This window comes from Bombus terrestris, chromosome 10, assembly GCF_910591885.1.
Source record: "Bombus terrestris chromosome 10, iyBomTerr1.2, whole genome shotgun sequence".
NCBI lineage: Eukaryota > Metazoa > Arthropoda > Insecta > Hymenoptera > Apidae > Bombus > Bombus terrestris.
Window position 1 is genome coordinate 15434163 of NC_063278.1, and position 22448 is coordinate 15456610.

The following is a 22448-nucleotide window of genomic DNA, read 5'->3' on the forward strand; positions in this document are numbered from 1 at the left end:
TGCATTATTACACTTTTTTTTTTCTTTCTTTTTTTTTTTTAAGATTATTATTGTAACTTAAATTTAAGCCGCTGTTACGCTGTGCTTATGTGCGATATTTTAATTTATGTCGTGAAAGCCTGGACGCAAAAACAGGACAGTTCGTTAGCGTAGGAGGGAACTTCTTCGTTAGACTGAACTCTGTTGATTGACTATTGAAAGCGCAAAGCGAAATAAGTTATAGTAATTCTTTTGCACGAGATTAAATAATTCAAGAGCGTTATTTTTTAGTATTGATTATTTATTTTAAACATTGAAATTTACAATAAACATTTAGAATTTACAACAGAATTTGGCTAATAATTCAGTTGTATGAGAAAAATTTCAAGACAATTATCGATACATAATCCGACATCGCATTTTCTGCATTCTCTTATTTTTCACACAAACAACACATTTTCTTCTCGATAATTAGATGCGACTGTCCTCGAAACAGGTAGACAATTATAACGAGACATTATTGGCATTTGCTTACTGCCGTTACTAAGGAATACATTCATATTTATCTCACATAAATGTAATAGTATTACTTCTACTTGATCGGAAAAATCGACAAACGCGTATATCTGTCCTTAGGCCATGCGGAATACTTGCAAAAAACGCATATATGTGTTCTGAGTCTACACCCATAGCTTTCGCCCGGCGCATATACGCGCCCATACATGCGTTAATAAGATAAGAGGAAATAAAAGACAGATTATCGATAAAATACACTAACACATATGTAATACGTGGATATATTACCACTCAGATTACACATATTATATATTATAAGGGAATATGTATACCACGTATACATATATGTAGAACGAACATTTCAAACTTGTTTATAGCGCGTGCCCACACATACATGCACGCACACGAACAATTTTTCGAACGATAATTATATTAATGATATATATTATGATAACCATTTATATTTTTTAAAATATGTTCTTATGGCATACATATTTATTCCACGCTTTATATCTATCCACATCCGTGACTGTAGGTGACATTGTTTTTAACAATTTTGCTATTATTTCATAATTCTTTAATTCATATTTCAAAGTCGTAACAGATGTTTCTTTTTTTTCAAGTTTTTCCCACATTGGACTTATTTCTAGCAGCCATGCTTGCTTACAAAGCAATTTTATATCCGCGCAAGAATATTTTTCAGTAGATTTTATTATGTGGTTTACAATATCCATATTCTCTAATAACTGGTTGCTAAGGTATAATTTGAACATATCGAGTCGAGTAACTTCATTTGGTAATGATACGTATATTTTCTTTTCGAGGCGTCTCTGTAAAGCTGCATCAATGTCCCTAATAATATATTTACAATAAATATTATTGTTCTGTTATATTAATAATAACGAAGGAATATTCCGAACAACACAATAATTAAGATTAAGATAATGAATAATTATGATATTAAGATATTTTCTACTTAGAAAACATTGAAATAGCGTGATATACATACCAAGGGCAATTAGTTGCAGCCAAAAGAACTACATTAGAATTTTCGTTAGATACTAATCCATCCAATCTAGAAAGAAGTTCTGATCTGAATCTCTTTGCAGGTTCAGACAATGTACAGTTTACTCCTTTATTTGTGCCTATCCAGTCAATCTCGTCGATAAAAATAATTGTAGGCGAATAATTATAGGCAAGTTCAAATAAAACCTGTTCAGTTTAACAAATGTATTTATTATTTATTAAATATTATATTCAAAATTCCTTAAATTCATTGTTTCATCACGAACGTAATATCATTTCGTTTCCCAAACAACTATTCTATTTATATATGAATGACGACAAATAAAAACAAATCTTTTTAAACCTAGAATCTCTTCTTCATAGACAAAGGAAATCAACTTACACGGATATACTTCTCGGAATCGCCTCTCCATTTGCTCACCAATGAGCTGGCCGTTATGTTAAAAAAGGTGCATTGGCATTCTGTTGCGACTGCCTTCGCCAACATCGTCTTCCCTATTTCGTAATTGATTGTAAACATGTACGGGAATGAAAGAAATACGAGTATCTTACCTGTACCAGGTGGTCCGTATAGCAGAATACCTTTCCAGGGAGAAAATGGGCCTTTAAAAAAGATAAGGTACTTGAGGAGATACACAATGGCCTGCTTAATAGCAGATTTACATTCCTCTAGGCCTACAATGTTGTCCCAATATACATTTAATTTTGTCAGTATGATTTCCTGCGACAATACAAAGATGAAATGGCGCATAATCTCCGTATTAATTTCCGTAAGTGTTATGTAATTCGTTATTTAAAGCTTTACTGAAATCCCTGCGTCATTGATATACAGTGGATTGTTTATCGATAGGTATTTTATTTTTAAAAAGCTTTACAATACGTATATTAATCGAAAATAACTTACGCATGAAATGTCTTCAGCAATCTTCCGCAATTCCGGATTGTCTATATAAAGCTTCCGAGCCCGTTTCGATATCTTTGATTGCGTGGATTGTTCCATTGAGACGTTAAATAGCTCTTCTGATGAAGCTCCATCGCTTTCATTGGCGAAAATTGGTGTCACTGTCATTGCGAGATTAATATCATCCGTAGCGTCACCCGTCATCTTCTGTTGTACATTCCTCCCTTTCACAGACTCACTTCTCGTTTCTTTGCTAACAGATTTGACACGTTTTACTACTTCTTCGAAGATTGAATGATATTGTAATCGATACGTTGAATACGTTGAGAAAGTTGAATAGTGTTACATAATATAAATTCTTACACTTTGTTCGCATTTGTCATTTCCCTCGTCTTTATTTCCTTTTCAGTTATTTTCTTGCACAATATAGGATATTTTTGGAATTTCATCTTGTAATAATTTTCATATTCTGTAAGAATAATTTCCAAATCGACGTTGTCGCAGACTCGATATTTCCGAGGTAGACGAGCTTCCCGGATTAATACATCGCTAATGTCTACATATCTAAAAAATATAATTTTTAATTCATTGAACAAATTTTATGCTATGAGTACACACTATACGATAATCATCAATTAACTGTTTTATTTCTAGGTAAGACAGACAAAAAGAATGTACTGTCTATTTATTATTATATAAATCCTCGGCGATAATATTTTGCCTTCTGCTTTTTAATTTCTAATTTTTAAAGTTTGGATTTAAATATATTTTCATTTATAACTAGTTAATCTACGTTATCGATTGAGTTATTCTATAACTACTGAGTTACCGATGTCGATTTTCAAATTTTGGTTCCTTCCCCTCTTTCCGCACTAATTTCTATTTCGATTGGTCACCGATATTATTCGAAAAAATTGCAACTAAGAAGATATCTAAATTGCAATGTACTCACCCATTGCGTTCCAAATAATCACATATAAGGTACAATATGTTCCGATTACGTTCCGAAGTACGACTCTCCTCCTAATGCGACATTTATTTTTTTTATTATTAACAATAATTATTAATAATATAAAGATTTTCATGCAATTTTCTGTTACATTGCGAGTTTAATCAATTTGTTACACATAATTTTGTTATCTACCATCTTGATACGTGCAAAGATAAATCTTAATGATATATAATACAGCGTAAATGGTTATAAATAATTAATTATTGACAATAATTATAAGAATTATCGAAAGAAAAAATCATAGATACTATGTGCGAGTGTAAAATATCACAAAAAATGAACAACAATTGTGAAAAACGCAATATGGCAAATCAATGACAAAACACACTCATGACTGTCATGGAAGTTCCAAAGTCTAAAATCTAGAATATTCCTTACCTCTTTTCGCAAATTATAAGATATCTTATTTGTGGTACCTTGCAGCGATAAATCACCGTTCATAGTGATAGTTTTAAATGTGATAATGATATCCTTGTATTGACTATCGTTTTTCGATAGTTACGAGAATTTTCGTTTATTACTTTGAGACAATCCGTCACTTCCTTTCTCTTATAAAGTTTCCCTTCAACTCCGTTGAAAACTGAGCATCAAACAGGAGACGAACGATTTGTTGTCATGGCGATGTTGGTTCACACATAAGCAGGGTGCGAATATAATGATGGAATAGTCGAGTCCTGTCTACTGTATAGAAAGATGGATGCGACATGGAAATAGAAAGAGAAGGCTGTATATAGGCATTTCCTGTCCTTGTTTAATCAGGCATGCACATTAATGGACACTGACGGCGCTCGTTTACCGTTGTTACATATTTCCGGTACAAGTACGCGGGCATTAGAGAAGGACGGAACGGTCTCTCTCTTTACCCCTATATCGCGTTTTTAGTTCGCTCACGCGCTCTGTACTTATATCTATTACATTCCCACCATAAGCAGCGGCCGTGCCAGTGATTTACAAAAGTTTCGAACTCGCGGACGTTTAATCACGTTCCCTACTCCGAAGGGGTAAGTACAAAGTTGCTCGTCTCAGTACTCTTGTTAGAAGTTTTATCATCTTTTTCATTTCGTGGCTACAAGTTTTTCCAGGAAATTCTTATCGTTTTACAAGGGCTGTGGGACACAATGACGTCAGCTATCGATCATATACGCGAATTTGTTGTAAATTAATTAGGAGAATATCTGGAGTTCTTTATCGTTGCCAGCTGTAAAATATTAGAATTTTTCATTTATAATTGTCATATTTTCGACTCTTCCGTTGCCAAGACCATCTTGAAAGATTTTTGGTATGTTCCATCACCCTTGTTAAAAGTGTGCCCATTGGTTAGATAGATTGATTTTAAAAACCAATACGTATATCAAGTTTATTATCTCACAGAAACAAAGAAATTCGTTTTATTAACGAATTTTCGATGTTTCTTCTCAATTTCCTTTAGTATCGAACGAAGAACATTATTTGATCAAACGTTTCATCGTTCAAGTAAGGTTCACCTTCTTTAATGTCAATGATTTTGAGATATGTTATTAAGCTCCAAATTCTAAGCAATCTTCTATATATGTACATATAATTGTGTATTATATATATATAACACACGTATAATAGCCAAAGTTCAACTCCCAAGTATACGCAAAGCTTTTATTTTCAATTTATGCGATACCACTATGTTTCATGAATTTATTTGTTAACGGTATTGTAACAAATAACAAGCAGAGGACGAACTATCCGTGAACTGTTTTGCCAACGAGTACGCTTCCAATATTTTCTGTTTGAGAAAACACGATCTAAGGGGGGGGGGGGGGGGCAAAGCTTGTTAATCTGGAAAGAATACAAGCATCAATTTAAAGCGCTTATAGGGAATCAAGCGGGCTTGTTAAGGTCGTAAGTTGGACAATTATCCCGTGTTAGGTTCGGTCAGATTAGTCCTACACAAAATTGATCCAATCATGTGAAAACAAATGTATTCTGATTTTTGTCGCAGATATTTCTGGTCTACGCACTCCAGTGCCCGCACAACTGATATTGAAACACCTGATTTTCCCATATTCTACAGCGACAAATTTCCTGATATTTTACAACCATGAAGAACTCGTACTCGAAAATACTTGCAATGCTCATCTGCTTGCAGATTATCTTTATCACTTTCTTCCCGTTAGGGGCTGGTAAGTTGATACTGATTAATTATACCATCGAAATTCTATATAATGGCTACAAAAAATATTTGCATCATTACCCTCATTTCCTAACGAAGCGCGTTTTTTTACCAAGTTTTATATTTCATTTGATAGTATCAAATCTCTGTAGTTACACGAAAGTATTAAATGATAGGAAACTTGATATACACGAATTTAATTAATTAATAAGTTAGTCGATATACAGCCATTATTATTTCATGTGAAATATTACAACGTCAGAAACTTAACGTTCTTGTACGTACAGTATTAATCACAAATTGTAAGAATGTTTACTGATAAGCAAAATAGATAATATGGAAAACGCAGATCTATGGAAAGAGAATTCCTGACATTAGACAGGAATACGCGATTGCACGAAATATTTTATGGTATGTCTAACATGGAGAATATATGCGGCGAAGTACGAAAAATTGTCGAGTGGCAAAAATATTGACGCTGGTAATCGTTTTCAGTGGCTTTAGGAGAAAACTGTACTGATCTCGAAGGAAAAGTTGTCTCGCATGGAATGATGTATGTGCCGGGACCTTCGATTTGCAGTCAATGCTTCTGTTACCATTCGGAGCCAAAATGGTGCCAGGCTATCTTCTGTTCACCTCCTTTGGTAAGTATATGCTCATTCTAAGAGCAACCAGCTTAACACAACCATGAGAAACTAAAGTACACCGTTAACGCTTGCATGCTGGTCGTTAAAACACATGCTGCGCGAATAGGGTACACAGCGATTCATTTAACTCGCCTTGAATTAGTTTTAGAAAGACAAACATGGACAGGGATAATTTTTGTCACGAGCCGTTTAATTTAATCGTTCATTAGAACGAATTAATTTACACCTGCTGAGATCGCGATTGATGTGACAAATTCGAAATCTTCTTCCATATGAATATTTTTAAACAAGCACGTCGTAAGCTTTGTATATTTTTTAATCGCAACGAAACTGTTCAGAGAAATGCTGAAATTATTAATCTATTCCTCTGTACATTTGACATTTCTGTATTATTACTTGTGTACTTTCTGCTCTTGTTTACGTCATCGGAAGTAAAAATACGTTAAGCGAATCAGCTAATCTACTTGAGCGATTCAATGGCTCGGTCTTCTCTTATGCGACTACCAAGTAATAGATAACTTCTTGGTTATATAACATTTTATAACATCCAAATTAACTTTTTTTTCTTTTTTTCCCTTTTTCTTTTTCTTTTTTTCCCTTTTTCTTTTTCTTTTTTTTCCCTTTTTCTTTTTCTTTTTTCTCCCCTTTTTCTTTTTCTTTTTTTTCCTTTCTCTTTTTCTTTTTTTTTCCTTTTTCTTTTTCTTTTTTTTTTACGTGGAGAAAATTCGCTCGGACACGAAGACACTTCTTAAGTGGCGTGGCAGTGAACATCCAAATTAATTATTTTTTTTCTTTTTCTTTTTTTTTCCTTTCTCTTTTTCTTTTTTTTTCTTTTTCTTTTTCTTGTTTTTATTTTACGTGGGGATAATTCGCTCGGACACGAAGCCACTTCTTAAGTGGCGTGGTAGTGAACATCCAAATTAACTGTTTTTTTTTCTTTTTCTTTTTTTTCCTTTCTCTTTTTCTATTTTTTTTCCTTTTTCTTTTTCTTTTTTTCCTATCTCTTTTTCTTTTTTTTTCCTTTTCCTTTTTCTTTTTTTTTTACGTGGAGGAAATCCGCTCGGACACGAAGCCACTTCATAAGTGGCGTGGTAGTGAACATCCAAATTAACTGGGGCACTAATTAGCTGAAGCTTCTAGTTAAACCAGGTATCAATCTTTGTACGCAAAGGCATTCATTACAATCGTTTAAAGTTTGAAGAAGCACCGTTACAAATTCGTGATATAAGAGAAAGCGATTCAAAACTCGGACTCATTTGTTGGAACGACGTCGTGGGCAAAAGTACATAATGGAAAACTTTCTTCCAAGACCAATTGATAGCGCTGACGTAATTAAAATGTGACGATATTGCCAGCGACGTTTCTCCAAATAGACGACTAACTTATTTACCAATCGCCGTAACACGATTGCCGCTGGTAATACGGTTAGTAATCACTTTATTGAATTTTCGCTTGACGTGACATCGTCGAGTTCCTAGAGAGATTCTTCTCCCTTGTAAAACTATGTTTCTGCAACGACTGTATTTGTTGAATTACCGTTCGTGAACAAGTCCTTCTCTTTATTACGTGTAATAGATTCTTCTTTTTAAGTTTTAAATTACATTGGTAATTTTCTATAATTTATTACTCGAATATGGTAATTTTTTCTTAAAAAGTTTGCTTTTTCTACAATTAGCAAAGCCTAACTCCAATCATACCCAATACCTAATCCCAATCATGTGAAAACAAATGTATTCTGATTTTTGTCGCAGATATTTCTGGTCTACGCACTCCAGTGCCCGCACAACTGATATTGAAACACCTGATTTTCCCATATTCTACAGCGACAAATTTCCTGATATTTTACAACCATGAAGAATTCGTACTCGAAAATACTTGCCATGATCATCTGCTTGCAGATTATCCTTATCACTTTCTTCTCGTTAGGGGCTGGTAAGTTGATACTGATTAATTATACCATCGAAATTCGGTCTTCTCTTATGCGACTACCAAGTAGTAGATAAGTTCTTGGTTATATAACATTTTATAACATCCAAATTAACTTTTTTTTCTTTTTTTCCCTTTTTCTTTTTTTTCCCTTTTTCTTTTTCTTTTTTTTTCCTTTCTCTTTTTCTTTTTTTTTCTTTTTCTTTTTCTTTTTTTTTTTACGTGGGGAAAATTCGCTCGGACACGAAGCCACTTCTTAAGTGGCGTGGTAGTGAACATCCAAATTAACTTTTTTTTTCTTTTTCTTTTTTTTTCCTTTCTCTTTTTCTATTTTTTTTTCCTTTTTCTTTTTCTTTTTTTTTCCTTTCTCTTTTTCTTTTTTTTTCTTTTTCTTTTTCTTGTTTTTATTTTACGTGGGGATAATTCGCTCGGACACGAAGCCACTTCTTAAGTGGCGTGGTAGTGAACATCCAAATTAACTGTTTTTTTTTCTTTTTCTTTTTTTTCCTTTCTCTTTTTCTATTTTTTTTCCTTTTTCTTTTTCTTTTTTTCCTATCTCTTTTTCTTTTTTTTTCCTTTTCCTTTTTCTTTTTTTTTTACGTGGAGGAAATCCGCTCGGACACGAAGCCACTTCATAAGTGGCGTGGTAGTGAACATCCAAATTAACTGGGGCACTAATTAGCTGAAGCTTCTAGTTAAACCAGGTATCAATCTTTGTACGCAAAGGCATTCATTACAATCGTTTAAAGTTTGAAGAAGCACCGTTACAAATTCGTGATATAAGAGAAAGCGATTCAAAACTCGAACTCATTTGTTGGAACGACGCCGTGGGCAAAAGTACATAATGGAAAACTTTCTTCCAAGACCAATTGATAGCGCTGACGTAATTAAAATGTGACGATATTGCCAGCGACGTTTCTCCAAATAGACGACTAACTTATTTACGAATTGCCGTAACACGATTGCCGCTGGTAATACGGTTAGTAATCACTTTATTGAATTTTCGCTTGACGTGACATCGTCGAGTTCCTAGAGAGATTCTTCTCCCTTGTAAAACTATGTTTCTGCAACGACTGTATTTGTTGAATTACCGTTCGTGAACAAGTCCTTCTCTTTATTACGTGTAATAGATTCTTCTTTTTAAGTTTTAATTTACATTGGTAATTTTCTATAATTTATTACTCGAATATGGTAATTTTTTCTTAAAAAGTTTGCTTTTTCTACAATTATTTTACTACAAAACCCATCAAAAACATGATGTATGTATATATACCCTCAAATATTATCGGTTTATTCTCAAGCTATAGTTCAATTTCGGAAATTGCCAATTAAAATCATAAAAAAAAAAAAACACACAGAAAGTTCGTTAAAATATGCGATTTTCCAATCAAGATATAGAATTTATTCGAGTAATATAGATTACAGTAGCGATGGTGACGGCAACGATGAATGGACTGATTCTTCGTGCGAAAATAAATTGGTAGCGGCGAACAATGCATTGTTTCAGGGAATATCGATTTTCAAGCATGGTTTTAAAGTACGTGTGCGCGTGACTAGGTTTGTTAATTAATGCCGCTCCCAGGTTTTCAATATATAAATGTGACACCTACATATCTTTAAGCTTGAAACAATTGGACTAACAATTTCATTAAATTTAAATCAATATTTATCTTTTTAAACGCAACAATATTTTTAATGACAACTTCACGTGTAAATCAAGTGCATACATATTCGATCGTTCTTGAAAACCTGGTTCTCTGCGAAGAGAAAAATCCTTTGAGGTGGCCGTGTTGTGAGTTATAGTTGTAGTAGATAGTAGGCCTGTTCCGCTGTAGATGGGGGCTGTAGATGTCGCTGCCGGGGTACTGCTGATTTTTCGGCTTGTCGAGTGCCGCCACACCTTGAATAAAGATTTGATCTACGTTTTATACGCTACGTTTTACATCCACCTCTTTTCAGATATACCTCTATTTAAAATCATAGATCGTCACACTCTATAGGTATTTCCTTGAAAAGGTTAAAGTCGTTCTGTATAAAAGCCAATTCAAAGGGGAAGGAAATTCTGCGAAAAATTCTTTCAGATTTCCCTATGTTTGAGCTCGAATCAAAGCAATCCTGTATAATAGGATAGGATGATAGGACGATTCTGTATTATTCCTTGTGTACTTTCTGTTCCTGTTATTTACAATAGGATGATTATGCGTTTAACTTCTCATAGAATCTCTCTGATTCCGTATGATATCATCAGTGTTTTTGAAATATGTTATTGATGTCGTAACGTCAACCGTTTCCAGTGCAAATTCAATTTTGAATCGCAATTTCCATGTTTACGTGGCAAAAGCGTATAATCGATAACGCACGCAAACATATCTTCTTTGATAATGGCGTACTATAAATCGTTCATAATCGTTCTTTTGAAAAAAGCTGTTTAAAATTTCTTATACTAATCCCTATACTAATTGTATTTAGTATATTATGTTATAAATAATGGTTAATATAAGTATCAAAGCAAATAGACAACAATTAATTAGATAACATCGTAATAACATAATATAATATAATGGGCGTAATCATATACAGTAAAACTTAGAAAATGTGCTCTGGATGAATTCGGTGATAATTATCCTTTGTTCCGTGGTATGTATAGGCAAAAACGAATGGTAGATCGCAGCATAATAGTTTCCAACCATCCACAATTGTTCTAATTCCTCACTCGACGTCTTTCATGTTCATTCATGTAGGAAAAAGTATGTTATCGTTTAATAATAAGCTTTTAAGCGTTTAATAACATCTCGTCGAGTAGAAATTCCACACGAAGCAGTGAGAAAAATAATATTTGAAGAAGATCTATGTTCTCAGCTTCGTCGTGTGCAAGAACTTTGTAGGATAGATTGTATCATGCAATGAAAATTTTATACTTGTAAGTTAAGAAAATTGGAACGAAAATTCACGTTGTCTCAAAGATATCTTGTTTTTGGATAGAAATAGTTACTTTACTAACAACACATTCTCAATATTAAGGATATCAACATCTTAGATTTAATTAAAGCCGCTGGAATACGCCAGATATTTCATATCTGACTTAAACATGTACTGCGACGAGCGAAAAAAGTAAACACATAAATGTAAAAGACTAATTTTTCAAGTGATCGGTAAAGATTAGGTAACAGTAACTACAAGTTATTATTAACGAAATGTAATAGTTAATTTTCATTAACATTAATAATGTACAAAACATTTTACAAAAATGGACATCTCAAACCACGTTTACAGTTTTACACATTAATTATACTCGTCGAATCAAGGTTTCAACATAGTATTTCGTCCACTAGTACTACTTCACGTTTATTATATCCAATAGAATTAACTACTATTTAGGTAAATTATTTTGTGGAATGGTCAAATAATGCTCTTTTCTCATTATACCTTCGACATTCGCTTTCTACATAAAATCAACGGGCTGTGTTTACACTTTTGCTTGTCACTGCATATCAAGGAAGATTGAAATATAAAGTAATTCGCACAAAAAAGTAGATATTAGTATTGATGTTATTGTATTCCATATTTGACCTTAAAATATGAATAAAATCAGTCTAAGTATTAATGAAATTTCAAACATTTTTTCTAAAACAACGGAACTTTCCTTTCTAATGAGCACTATATGATGCAATAGAAAAACAATTTGACACTGAAAATTGTAGTCAAGATCAATTTTGCGCTACACTTATTTAACCAATTTTCATCAAATCGAAGGTGTAGAATGGCTTGAAAAAAAACCGCGATAAATACTTTTTTGGCACTTTGTACAAAGGTGTATATCAATGTGTATATCGATACACATACTCTGTATGTGCATATCCGTGGAACATATATCCGTTTTTCGAAGCAAAATGTCATCTACCTGTTCAAAAGAGCAAAGCAAAAACACTACATAGAGGGTTTGTTACTGTTCACACTCTGTATTTCCGTGCGTAAAGTATCCAACCAGATATCCAGGAACAGCTTTCAGGGAACGAGATTGAATATTTGATCGAATATATTTAATATGGCAATGTTACGTATAACAATATACGTATGGAATTTTAAAAGTCACGAGGGTTGCAGCGGACTCAATTTTAATGTACATTAAACATTTTGCTCATTGATGACCTTACCTTAATTTTTTTCTCCTTCCTCATTTTCTTCTCCTATGCGAGTGACACAGCAAGATTGATAGTAACAAGCGATTTCATTAAAACACAATCTCCTTTTCCATTTGATGAACACGATACGAGGCGAGGGAATGATTTAGGAACACGACTTTCGAGTGGTTTCAACAACTATTAAGTTTCATTTATAGCAACGAACACTGCCAAAGACGTAATCAATAAGATTCGCGTAGGTGCCGTAGATGACGTAGATGAAAAAACGTAGATCAAACGTAAATGACGAAATTATACATTAATTTATTTTAACGCGTTAAAATTACGCTAATGACAGTTGCTCCATTCAATTTGTTCACATATTTGAGCCCTATATGGAACAAAGTGAACGGAGCATCTGCAAGCGTGTTAACCGGACAACGACGAATTTTCACATCTACTCCACGAAGCTTCACATATATCAATGACCACTGCCGTAGTCATGGACAAACGTAGATGACGAAGTTATGTATTGATTCACTTTAACACGTTAAGATTACGCTAGTGACACTTGCGCAGTACTATTTGTTCATATATTTAAGCCCTATATGCAACAAAGTGAACGTAGCATCAGCAAGCGTGTTAATTGGACAACCACGAATTTTCACATATATTGCACGAAGATTCGTATATAACAATGATCACTGCCATAATCATGGTCGAACGTAGATGACGAGATTATGCATTAATTCACTTTAACACGTTAAAATTACGCTAATGACAGTTGCTCCGTTCTATTTGTTCACATATTTAAGCCCTATATGCAACAAAGTGAACGTAGCATCTGCAAGCGTGTTAGTTGGACAACCACGAATTTTCACATATATTGCACGAAAATTCGTATATAACAATAATCACTGCCATAATCATGGTCGAACGTAGATGACGAGGTTATGCATTAATTCACTTTAAAAATTACGCTAGTGACAGTTGCGCCGTTCTATTTGTTCATATATTTAAGCCCTATATGCAACAAAGTGAACGTAGCATCAGCAAGCGCGTTAGTTGGACAACGACGAATTTCGTTTCGCAAACACGGACACGTGAAACATTTTGAAGTTACGTGGACGCGAGAGTAATTCGTTCCCTTAAATTGCTCAATTTCCATTTCTTTCGCCATGTATATTCGAGTATTGCATTTGAATTGCAGAGCAGTCGGAAGTAACGGCGCACGTCGTTGATATATCGACAGGAACATGAATTCTTTTTTCATAGGATGAATACTTTTTTCATCGAATTATTAAACCGAATCAAGTTTTCAAATCCAATCATTTAATTTCATTGTTTTACATCGAACGTTTCAATCTTTTTTCTTTTAAATACCTTACCTATATTTCATCTCGTTGAATATTCCATATTTTTAATGCTACTACCACTTATTGGTAATTTCAAATATGTAATTATCGTTCTGAAGTTAGAAATTCGAAATAACATTCGTCAATATATGATTCTACGTTTTATATAGAGTAATAAAAATGATACAATGAGTTTCGGTAAATAACCAATAAAAATTTTTGTTCCTTTTTCTTTTTCTTTTCTTTTTCTTTTTTTTTTTCTTTTTGGTTTTATGTATCCAAGGTCGAGAATAAACTATCTGCACGTTTTCTCTCGTTTCTTGTATTTTTATGAGGAATTCAGTCTTTTTACGCCACAAGAGTCTCAACGTTTTCGTTTTCACGCCTACGTTACACTCGTTAAACACGTTCCAACAAGACCATGAATAAGGATAACAGCTTTAATGTTTTCACATGTGTTTATTTATTATTTTAGACCTTAAATATTTTATTTATAAAATCTTTATTTAAACAAGTTACCATTGTCGGTACAATAAATCAATGAATGAAATCAGTTTAAATTTAAAATATCATTTCATAATTTCTTGTCACTTGTATCTGAAAACAACAAAAAAAACGGTGTAACCACATCGTGCGTAGACGGGAAATTAAAACAGTGGAGCTTAATTGAAACACTGATCATATTCCGCGATTGTAAAACAATAATAGAAAATCGTGTTTCTTTTGAAGGGTATGAAATTGTCAGGAGATTATGCCATAAATGAAATTGGAAACTGGCTGGTCAAAGGGATTAAATTCAATTAAATCGAACTGTGTTATATTGTACAAAGGCTAGAGAACTGCTACCAAATATCTGCTAGTTTAAAGGTGTCCCTTATAAATTATAATTATATTTCAAATTCAATCTCCTAGTAATAAGTAAATTAATATTTTACCTAAAATCTGTGATATAGATAACAAAAATAAATTCTTTACATTATTCGTTAGTTTGCAATATAATTAGAATATTATCTTTATTTTCTGGTGTCTTTGTTATTCTTAAAAGATAAACTGCTTATTTACAAATTTAACACTGCATATGCTATTAATAAATCATTTTATATTTAATTTTGCAACCTTCAGTCATTGTTAAAACTTGTTGACAATATTGTCGGTTAATAGAAATTTCTAAAATCCCCTTGTTTCTACTCGATTAAAGGGTATATTGCAGAAACTATGTTAGCTACAGTGTTAGCTACAAATCACCTGTGTCACTCCATTAAACTTATACACAATAGTATTGATTCTTGTTTTAATTTAAAATAAAATATGTTATTGTAGGAATGAAGCAGAATGTTCAAATAATTGAAACAACTTTTTGTCCTATAATTAGTGCCTTTCATTTTAAAAATTAAAAAATTTTTAATCAACGATATTTGGAAGTTTCGATCTAAAATGACCAGGAATTGAAACAGAAAATATTTTGATGCCAGTAAATACGTATTCTTCACACATAAAACAAATATGAAAACAAACATCGATGTATATGAATGAATTTTGAAATGGGGAGGAATTATATGATTATACCCATTCTCTGTTGCGTTTAATTGTTTCAATTGATGTTTCATGAGAATTTTCATCGAATTTTTTAGAGATTTTTTTTTTTTTTTTTTTTATTAGAATATTTACAATCAATTCTCGTTGAGAATTTTCAGTAATTAATTTAATTTGACGTGATACAATGACATGGATCATAATACTTTTATATTGTTGGTTCTAGTAGAAACTAAGGATTTAATCTAGAGGGTATTTTCTTTTTAGTCTGCGGATCTGGTCCGTCGTGTCCAGTAGTTGGGTGACTAGTGGGTTGTGGTGGTTGTTGACTCTTGTGTTATATCTGCTTCTGGACTTGTGTATTTCATCTTTGACTGTAGGTATCTTGAGGTCACGGTGGATTGTTTCGTTGGTAACATATCAGGGTGCATTTCATAGGGATCTTAGCGTTTTCGATTGAAAGCGTTGGAGTATTTCAATGTTGGAATTACTTGCTGTTCCCCATAGTTGGATTCCGTAGGTCCAGACAGGTTTTATTACGGCCTTGTAGAGGGTTATTTTGTTCTGTATGTTTAGCTTGGAGCGTCGGCCCGTGAGCCAATAGAATTTTCTTAGTTTTTCCTTTAGTTGCTTTGTTTTTTCTGAGATATGTTTTTTCCAAGTTAGCCTCCTGTCCAGGCTCATGCCCAGGTATCTTACGGAGTCCTTGCTTGGGATTATTGTGTTGTTAATGGTGACCTGGGGGCAGGTTTGTTTTCGGAGCGTGAAGGTTACATGAGAGGATTTTTTTCGTTTATTTTGAAGCCTCATTTTTCGAACCACTTTTCCATGGAGTCGAGACTTCGCTGGAGAGTGGATGAGGCAATTGCCGGGTCTGCGTGGGTAGCTAATAGTGCTGTGTCATCGGCAAATGTTGCTATTGTTACCTCGTTTGATATAGGTAAGTCGGCAGTGTAGATGGAGAACAGTAGGGGTCCGAGGACACTACCTTGGGGTATGCCGGATTCTATTGGGAATGTTGCGGAAGTGGCGCCTAGGCATTTAACTATGAATTGTCTGTTGGTTAGGTAGGATTTTAAGATGGAGTAGTATGGGTGTGGTAGGATCTTTTTAAGCTTGTAGAGTAGCCCTTCATGCCATACTTTGTCGAATGCCTGCTGGATGTTTAGGAATACCGCTGAGCAGTATTTTTTCTTTTCAAGAGTTTGGCTGATCATGTGGGTTATGCGGTGGATTTGCTCTACTGTTGAGTGTTGTTTTCGGAAGCCGAATTGGTGATCTGGGAGTGTTTTCAATTCTTCTAGGAGTGGAAGGAGACGATTCGTGAACATCCTCTCGAATAGTTTAGACAGGATAGGTAAAAGACTGATTGGGCGATAGGAGCTGGTTTCATATATTGGTTTACCGGGTTTAGGGATGAGGGTGATCAGTGAGATTTTCCACGCCTGAGGAAAGTGTTCAAGGCGGAAGATAGCGTTAAAGATTGATGCGATGAGTGCAATCCCTTTTATGGGAAGTTCCTTGATTGCTTTATTGCCTATTAGGTCGTGACCTGCTGCTTTCTTGGGGTTTAGGCGACTGATTGCTTCTATGATCTCTGAAGAAGTGAAGGGTTCAATAGGAGGGGACATTTGGAAGGGAGTGTGCAGATATTCGGTAACGTCCGCTGCAGCTATGGAGGAATGGGATTGGAATACTTCAGTCAAGTGTTTGGCAAATAGGTTGGCTTTTTCTATAGGGCTACGCGCCCATCCACCCTGCGGACGGCGGATTGGAGGTATTATTTGTGGGAGGCACGTGAGTTTCCTGGAGGCCTTCCATAGTGAGTAGTTGGAGTCGGCTGTGGGGGACAAGCTGACGAGATATTTGTTAAAACGGTCATTATTGTAGTTTTTTATAGTTTTGGATAGTTTTCTAGTTGCGTTGTTTAGTTTGCGTTTGTCCTCCGGTGTTCTATGGGTCTGCCATATCCTTCTTAGTCTACGTTTTTCTGCTATTTTTTTTAATATGTACTGGGGGTATTCCTGATTGCCGATGGACGTTTTTGCCGGTGTGGAGAAGCGGATAGCGTTTATTATGCTCGTGTTTAGGTATTCCGTGGCTGCTTCGATTTCTTCATTGGTTTTTAGTGAAGTTGAGGCTGAAGTTGTGTGTGTAAAGACTTCTCTAAAGAGCTGCCAGTTGGTGTGTTGGTTATGTATGGAGCCATTAGGTGTATTCTCGATGATAGTTGAACTGACTGTTACTATCACGGGGGAATGATCAGAGGAGAGATCAGCCGAGGAATTGATTTGGACGTGTCTTGACGAGATATTTTTAGTTATGAGGAAATCAAGGAGATCGGGTATTTTGTTTGTGTCGGTGGGCCAGTGTGTAGGTTCGTATGTGGTAAGGTAGTTGAGGTTGTTGGTTATTACGCTGTTGAGGAGGTTTTTGCCTCTTACTGTAACCAGTCTGCTGCCCCATTGGGTGTGTTTGGCGTTGTAGTCTCCTCCAGCTATGAATCTATTGCCCATGGTGTCCAGGAAGTCGTCAAAGTCTTCTTTGGCGATGGAGTGTCTGGGAGGGCAGTATACAGCTGAAGTGGTGATTGTACCATGACAGTCTTCTATTGCTACGTTTGTTGCTTGGAGGTAGTCTTTCTGGAATGGTGGAAGTTCGTAGTGCTTCATGTTTGATTTGATTATAATGCCGGTGCCGCCGTGGGCCTTTCCGCTGGGGTGTTGGGTGTGGTAGAAGTTGTAGCCGTGTATTTTGAGGTAGTTTTTATCGGTGAAGTGGGTTTCGGATATGAGCATCACATCGATTTGCTGTTGTTTTAAGAATAGTTCTAGTTCAAATTTGTGCTGAGCTAGACCGTTGGCGTTCCGCAGAGCTATTCGCATTGGTTTTATTTTGCCTCTGTGCGTATGAATTTGTCCATGAAGAGTGTGAGTAGTGACAGCAAATTGTTAATTTGCTCAGTTTGCTTCTCGATAAGTTTTTCGACTCTGGTGAAGTTGTCTGTGTTTTGTGGGGTGGGAATTCTATTTTCTGTGTGTACACTGTGGGTTTTCGAGTTGTTTACGTTTCCTTGTGTTGCCTGCGCGTAGGATACTGATGGTGAGGTGAGTTTTTGGGGTCTAGGTTCTTGTATGGTTATGTCCTTCGGTCTCAGTTTTGGATACTTAATATTATGTAGTGTTTTATATGCTGAGCATCCTTTGTAGTTCGCAGGATGCTCTCCTTGACAGTGGATGCACTTAGCGGGGGTTTCGGGGGATTTAGTGTATTGGTCAGTGGGGTGATTATCTGCACATTTTACGCACCGGAAGTTATGGTTGCAGTATTTCTGCATGTGGCCGTACCTTTGGCACCTTTTACATTGTACTATTTCTTTCTTTACAAGAGGTGGTTCGAACTTAACTATGGAGTTCATCAGCCGGTTGACGTTGTAGATTTCTTTGTTGTTCCCTTTTTGTTTTAAATCTATGAAGAATAGTGATAGTGGGTTTCTTGAGATTCTATGTTTAATGTTGCTTATGTTTGTTACCTCATGGCCAAGATTTTGAAGTTCGTACTTTAGTTCATCTAGGTCGACTGAGTGGTGGATGTTGCGTAGCACCACACGAAAAGGTCTTTCTTCTTTGAGCTGATATGTGTGGAATTTAGCGTTTAACGTTTTTAGCAACTTAGTTAACTTTCTACAGGCGTCTGGCTGGGTCGGCAGAATTTTCACGTGGTTGTTGTTAATTTTTAACTTGTAGTCCTCTTTGCTGATGTCTTTTTCAATGGTCCTTATCATTGACTGTATGTCGATTACGTCGTCAATGAATATTGGTGGAGGAGGGGGAATTCTTTGAGTATGGAGATTATTTACCTTTTCGGTTGTATTCATGGAGTTTTCCGTAGACTCCAGTATTGAGAATCTATTGAAGGTGGTCACCTGGCTGGCTGGTGGTTTAGTTTGACTCTTATTCACATTTGTCTTGCTTGGTTCCAGCTTGCGTTTTTTCGAGTGATGATCGTTTACCAGGATAGATGTGTTGCCCCCTTGCCACGGGGGAGGAAAAACGGCGGTGTTATAATTTAGCTCCGGAGAGCCTGTTTGGAATGATAGAGCCATCATCGAGCTAGTTAATTCAGTGTGAAAGAACTAGTCGAGAGGCTGTTAACCCTTAGCTAGGTTTGTTGGATTTGCTTTCGACAGATGGGCGTCACGTGCAGTTTTGTGAACTTCACAGGGCACTGGACACACGTCTCGGCACTCAGCAGCAACTGGATGGTCACGTGCTGTTTTGTGGACTTCGCAGGGCACTGGACACACGTTTGCACGCCTCGGCACTCACCAGCAAACTGTTCACGGTAACGCTGTCGAGGAAAACTATGATGGGTGTGCCTAAGGGCCCGAAATCATCGGATTCGTGGAAAAAAGCCTTCGTTCGGAAAGTGAGGGAAATTGGCGTTACTGTTAATTGGTCAATTTCCATGTTGGTGGTTAGGGAAGGGTACTAGCCGCCCTTAAGAGAGAGTTCGAGAAGAGGAAGCGTCGTTCGTGAGAAAAATAGATTTCTCCTATTTTCTCGTAGTTGGAACGAGGACTGTTTGTCGGTTTGAAGGACTTTAGTTAAACAAATCTTAAGATTTATAGCGGGTCCTCGGGCTAGGTGAACATGTACTGTGGAGACGCGTCGACATCTGGTAATCATCTTACTCAAAGAATAGAGTCTGCGTGTGGCGAGGCACGGGACAGAAATCGTTGAAATGCTTACCGTCGTGCCCCGTCCCAAGTATTTCTTTTAAGGAGAGCTATAGAGTTACTTCATGCCTTTGTTAGACAAAACGTTCATCCCTTGACCGCGATTACGTTCGGCGACTGGTTGTCGCCTCGAGCCCGAGCTCACTATCATAAATCTCAAATAAGTACAGTCGGATCGAATGACAACAGTTTCTTAATTCGGCTATGGTGAAATCTAAATTACAGTACTGGGGGTCTTCCCAAAGTTCCGAAGGGAAGGTTCCGGTGTTCTTTCATCTCCGACATATATATATATGTCGGAGCCTCCCCTTTGGAGCGGTGGGAGGACCCCCTTAGCGCTGTAACCCAGATTTCATCATAGCCGCACTAAGAAACTGTTGTAATTCGATCCGACTGTACTTATTCGAAATTTATGATAGTGAGCTCGGGCTCGAGGTGACAACCGGTCGCCGAACGTAGTCGCGGTCAAGGGATGAACGTTTTACCTAACAGAGGCATGAAGTAACTCTATAGCTTTCCTTAAAAGAAATACTTGGGACGGGCCACGACGGTAAACATTTCAACGATTTCTGTCCCGTGGCTCGCCATACGCAGACTTTGTCCTTCGGGTAAGACGATTGCCAGATGCCAACGCATCTTCACAGTATATGTTTAGCTGGGCGAGGACCCGCTACGAATATTAAATTTCAATTACACAAAGTCTCTCAAATAGACAAATGGCCTGTGCCCCAACTACGGGAAGATAAGAGAAATCTATCCTTCCACGAACGACGCTTCTCGCTAGCAACTTTCCCCAAGGACAGCTAATATCTTTCTCTAACCACCAACATGGAAATTGACCAATTAACAGCAACGTCAATTTCCCTCACCCTTCGAGCGAAGACTTTTCTCCGCGAATCCGATGATCTCGTGCCCTTAGGCACACCCATCATAGTTTTCTTCGACAGCGTCACCGCGACGGAGAGACACTCTCTAGTGCGATCTCATCAGTAATCGACCTGTCTTTCGTATACGAAATAATTGCCCCCGTGCTCTAACATATAGTGTAACTTAGACGCAAACGAAGGGTAAAGTCCAGTATCCGTTGACCGCGGAAACGTTGCCGGAGCCGAGACCATTGTCATAGTGCCGCGAATATCGAAACCTTGTGATTATCTATCGACGCTGTAAATCTCTCTAATTTGTGTCAATAAACTCAACCATTGTTACACCGCACCTATGGCTAATTCCAACGAAGATACACCGAACACCCCCACCCACAATCCTGACGTGCATCCGACATATATATATATATAATTCTATATTATGCCTACTGATTGATATGAATTTCTTTCGGTCTCGAATGCGTTAAAACGGAGCGCAAAGAAGTCGAAATTACTTATTGTAATTGGTAAAACATCGTGAAAGGCAGACAGATACAAGAAAGAAGTTAAACTATAAATTATATTTGCGACATTGTTATGTATTTGCTTTCTTTAAGCCTTTCATCAAGACAGCCGATCTATAAATATTAATCGACCAATTTCTCTAAGCTTGTAACTTCAAATTAATGTTTATATATATAAAGAGTTACGTATTAATCTATCTAAATATTTAAAAAGATGTTTAATTTTATAAATGATGGATATCAAAGATGTTCAAAAGAATGTAGTCTTCGCGTGTTCTTTATCATATCCCTGATCAAAGACATTCCAATATTATTACAATATCCAATTACATATTGATACACAAGATATACAGATTATCATTTATAACATTTTGGTTTTCTTAATTGAGTTATTCATTTAGTACAAATGATAAGTAATTAGTAATAATTCATAACAAAACGGTATTGTAGTAGAAATATTATAAGAAAACATATTCTGTTTCAGTGTAGAGTTACTCCTTTTTATAGACAGTGTCGTACAAATCCGTACGTCTTTGAGAAAATGTAGATATCTGAGCCCTTACTTCCTCAACAACTTTCAAATCTGAGAGAAAAGAAAAACATACCAAGTAATAAGTAATGCTTGCTAATAAATTCAGCAAATACAGAGGGAGCCGGCAAAATCGATGAACCAACGAGACTAAAAGTTAATTACATCATGGATTTCTCGCTTTTAATGTTAAGCTGGAAATTACCGATATCGGTGACCACCATATTTTCCTGAGTTTCCAAATCATAAAGGATTTTCCCCCAGAGATTTGTCAACTGTGTATGTCCCCATGCGACATAACTTGCTGAAGGAACACGAGCCGGTGATATACAGGCGACGTATAATTGATTGTCATTCGCTCTGGAACAGTTCGCTGTTGAGTGCCGAAGCGTGCAGACGTGTCTCTAGTGCCCAGTGAAGTTCGAAAGTAACACGTGTCACCCAACCGTCGAAAGTGAACACAGCGTGCTCTTACCCTCCCAAGTGTTTCCTATCCGCCAGGCAGAAGAAAAGCCTACGCACCTAACCCCAACCCGAACCTTGCCTCATAGCCTCACGACTAGTTATTCATATTGAAATAGCTAGCTCGATGATCGCCCAGCAAACACGACCAGGCTCGCCTGTGCAAACTCACA

General features: G+C 36.1%; 1 protein-coding gene and 2 long non-coding RNA genes across 3 annotated transcripts; all 3 read right to left on the reverse strand.

The window, feature by feature from the left end:
- Positions 1-760: 760 nt before the first annotated feature.
- LOC125385816 (katanin p60 ATPase-containing subunit A-like 2) lies at positions 761-3875 on the reverse strand. Its single transcript, XM_048409461.1, has 7 exons — positions 3813-3875; positions 2786-2964; positions 2426-2675; positions 2074-2242; positions 1904-2016; positions 1505-1707; positions 761-1347 (listed from the first exon to the last, which is right to left on the reverse strand). The coding sequence occupies exons 1-7, from the start codon at positions 3873-3875 to the stop codon at positions 963-965; spliced, it is 1362 nt and encodes a 453-aa protein (XP_048265418.1). The 3' UTR covers positions 761-962.
- A 5940-nt stretch (positions 3876-9815) lies between these two features.
- On the reverse strand, positions 9816-13239 carry LOC125385730. The gene is made up of 2 exons (XR_007225300.1): positions 12305-13239; positions 9816-10050 (listed from the first exon to the last, which is right to left on the reverse strand). It is a non-coding gene; the product is annotated as an uncharacterized LOC125385730 (long non-coding RNA).
- An 8521-nt stretch (positions 13240-21760) lies between these two features.
- On the reverse strand, positions 21761-22306 carry LOC125385731. Its single transcript, XR_007225301.1, has 2 exons — positions 22019-22306; positions 21761-21867 (listed from the first exon to the last, which is right to left on the reverse strand). It is a non-coding gene; the product is annotated as an uncharacterized LOC125385731 (long non-coding RNA).
- Between the last annotated feature and the right edge of the window lie 142 nt (positions 22307-22448).

Bases quoted from the DNA above. Each gene is read 5' to 3' on its own strand.
- LOC125385816 (XM_048409461.1), bottom strand. From the start codon at position 3,875: ATGAACGGTGATTTATCGCTGCAAGGTACCACAAATAAGATATCTTAT. The intron at 2,676-2,785 runs GTAAGAATTTAT...CAAATCTGTTAG, and splicing joins ATGACAAATGCGAACAAAGT to CAAAGAAACGAGAAGTGAGT. The intron at 2,243-2,425 runs GTAAGTTATTTT...GTATTGTCGCAG, and splicing joins TTGCTGAAGACATTTCATGC to GAAATCATACTGACAAAATT.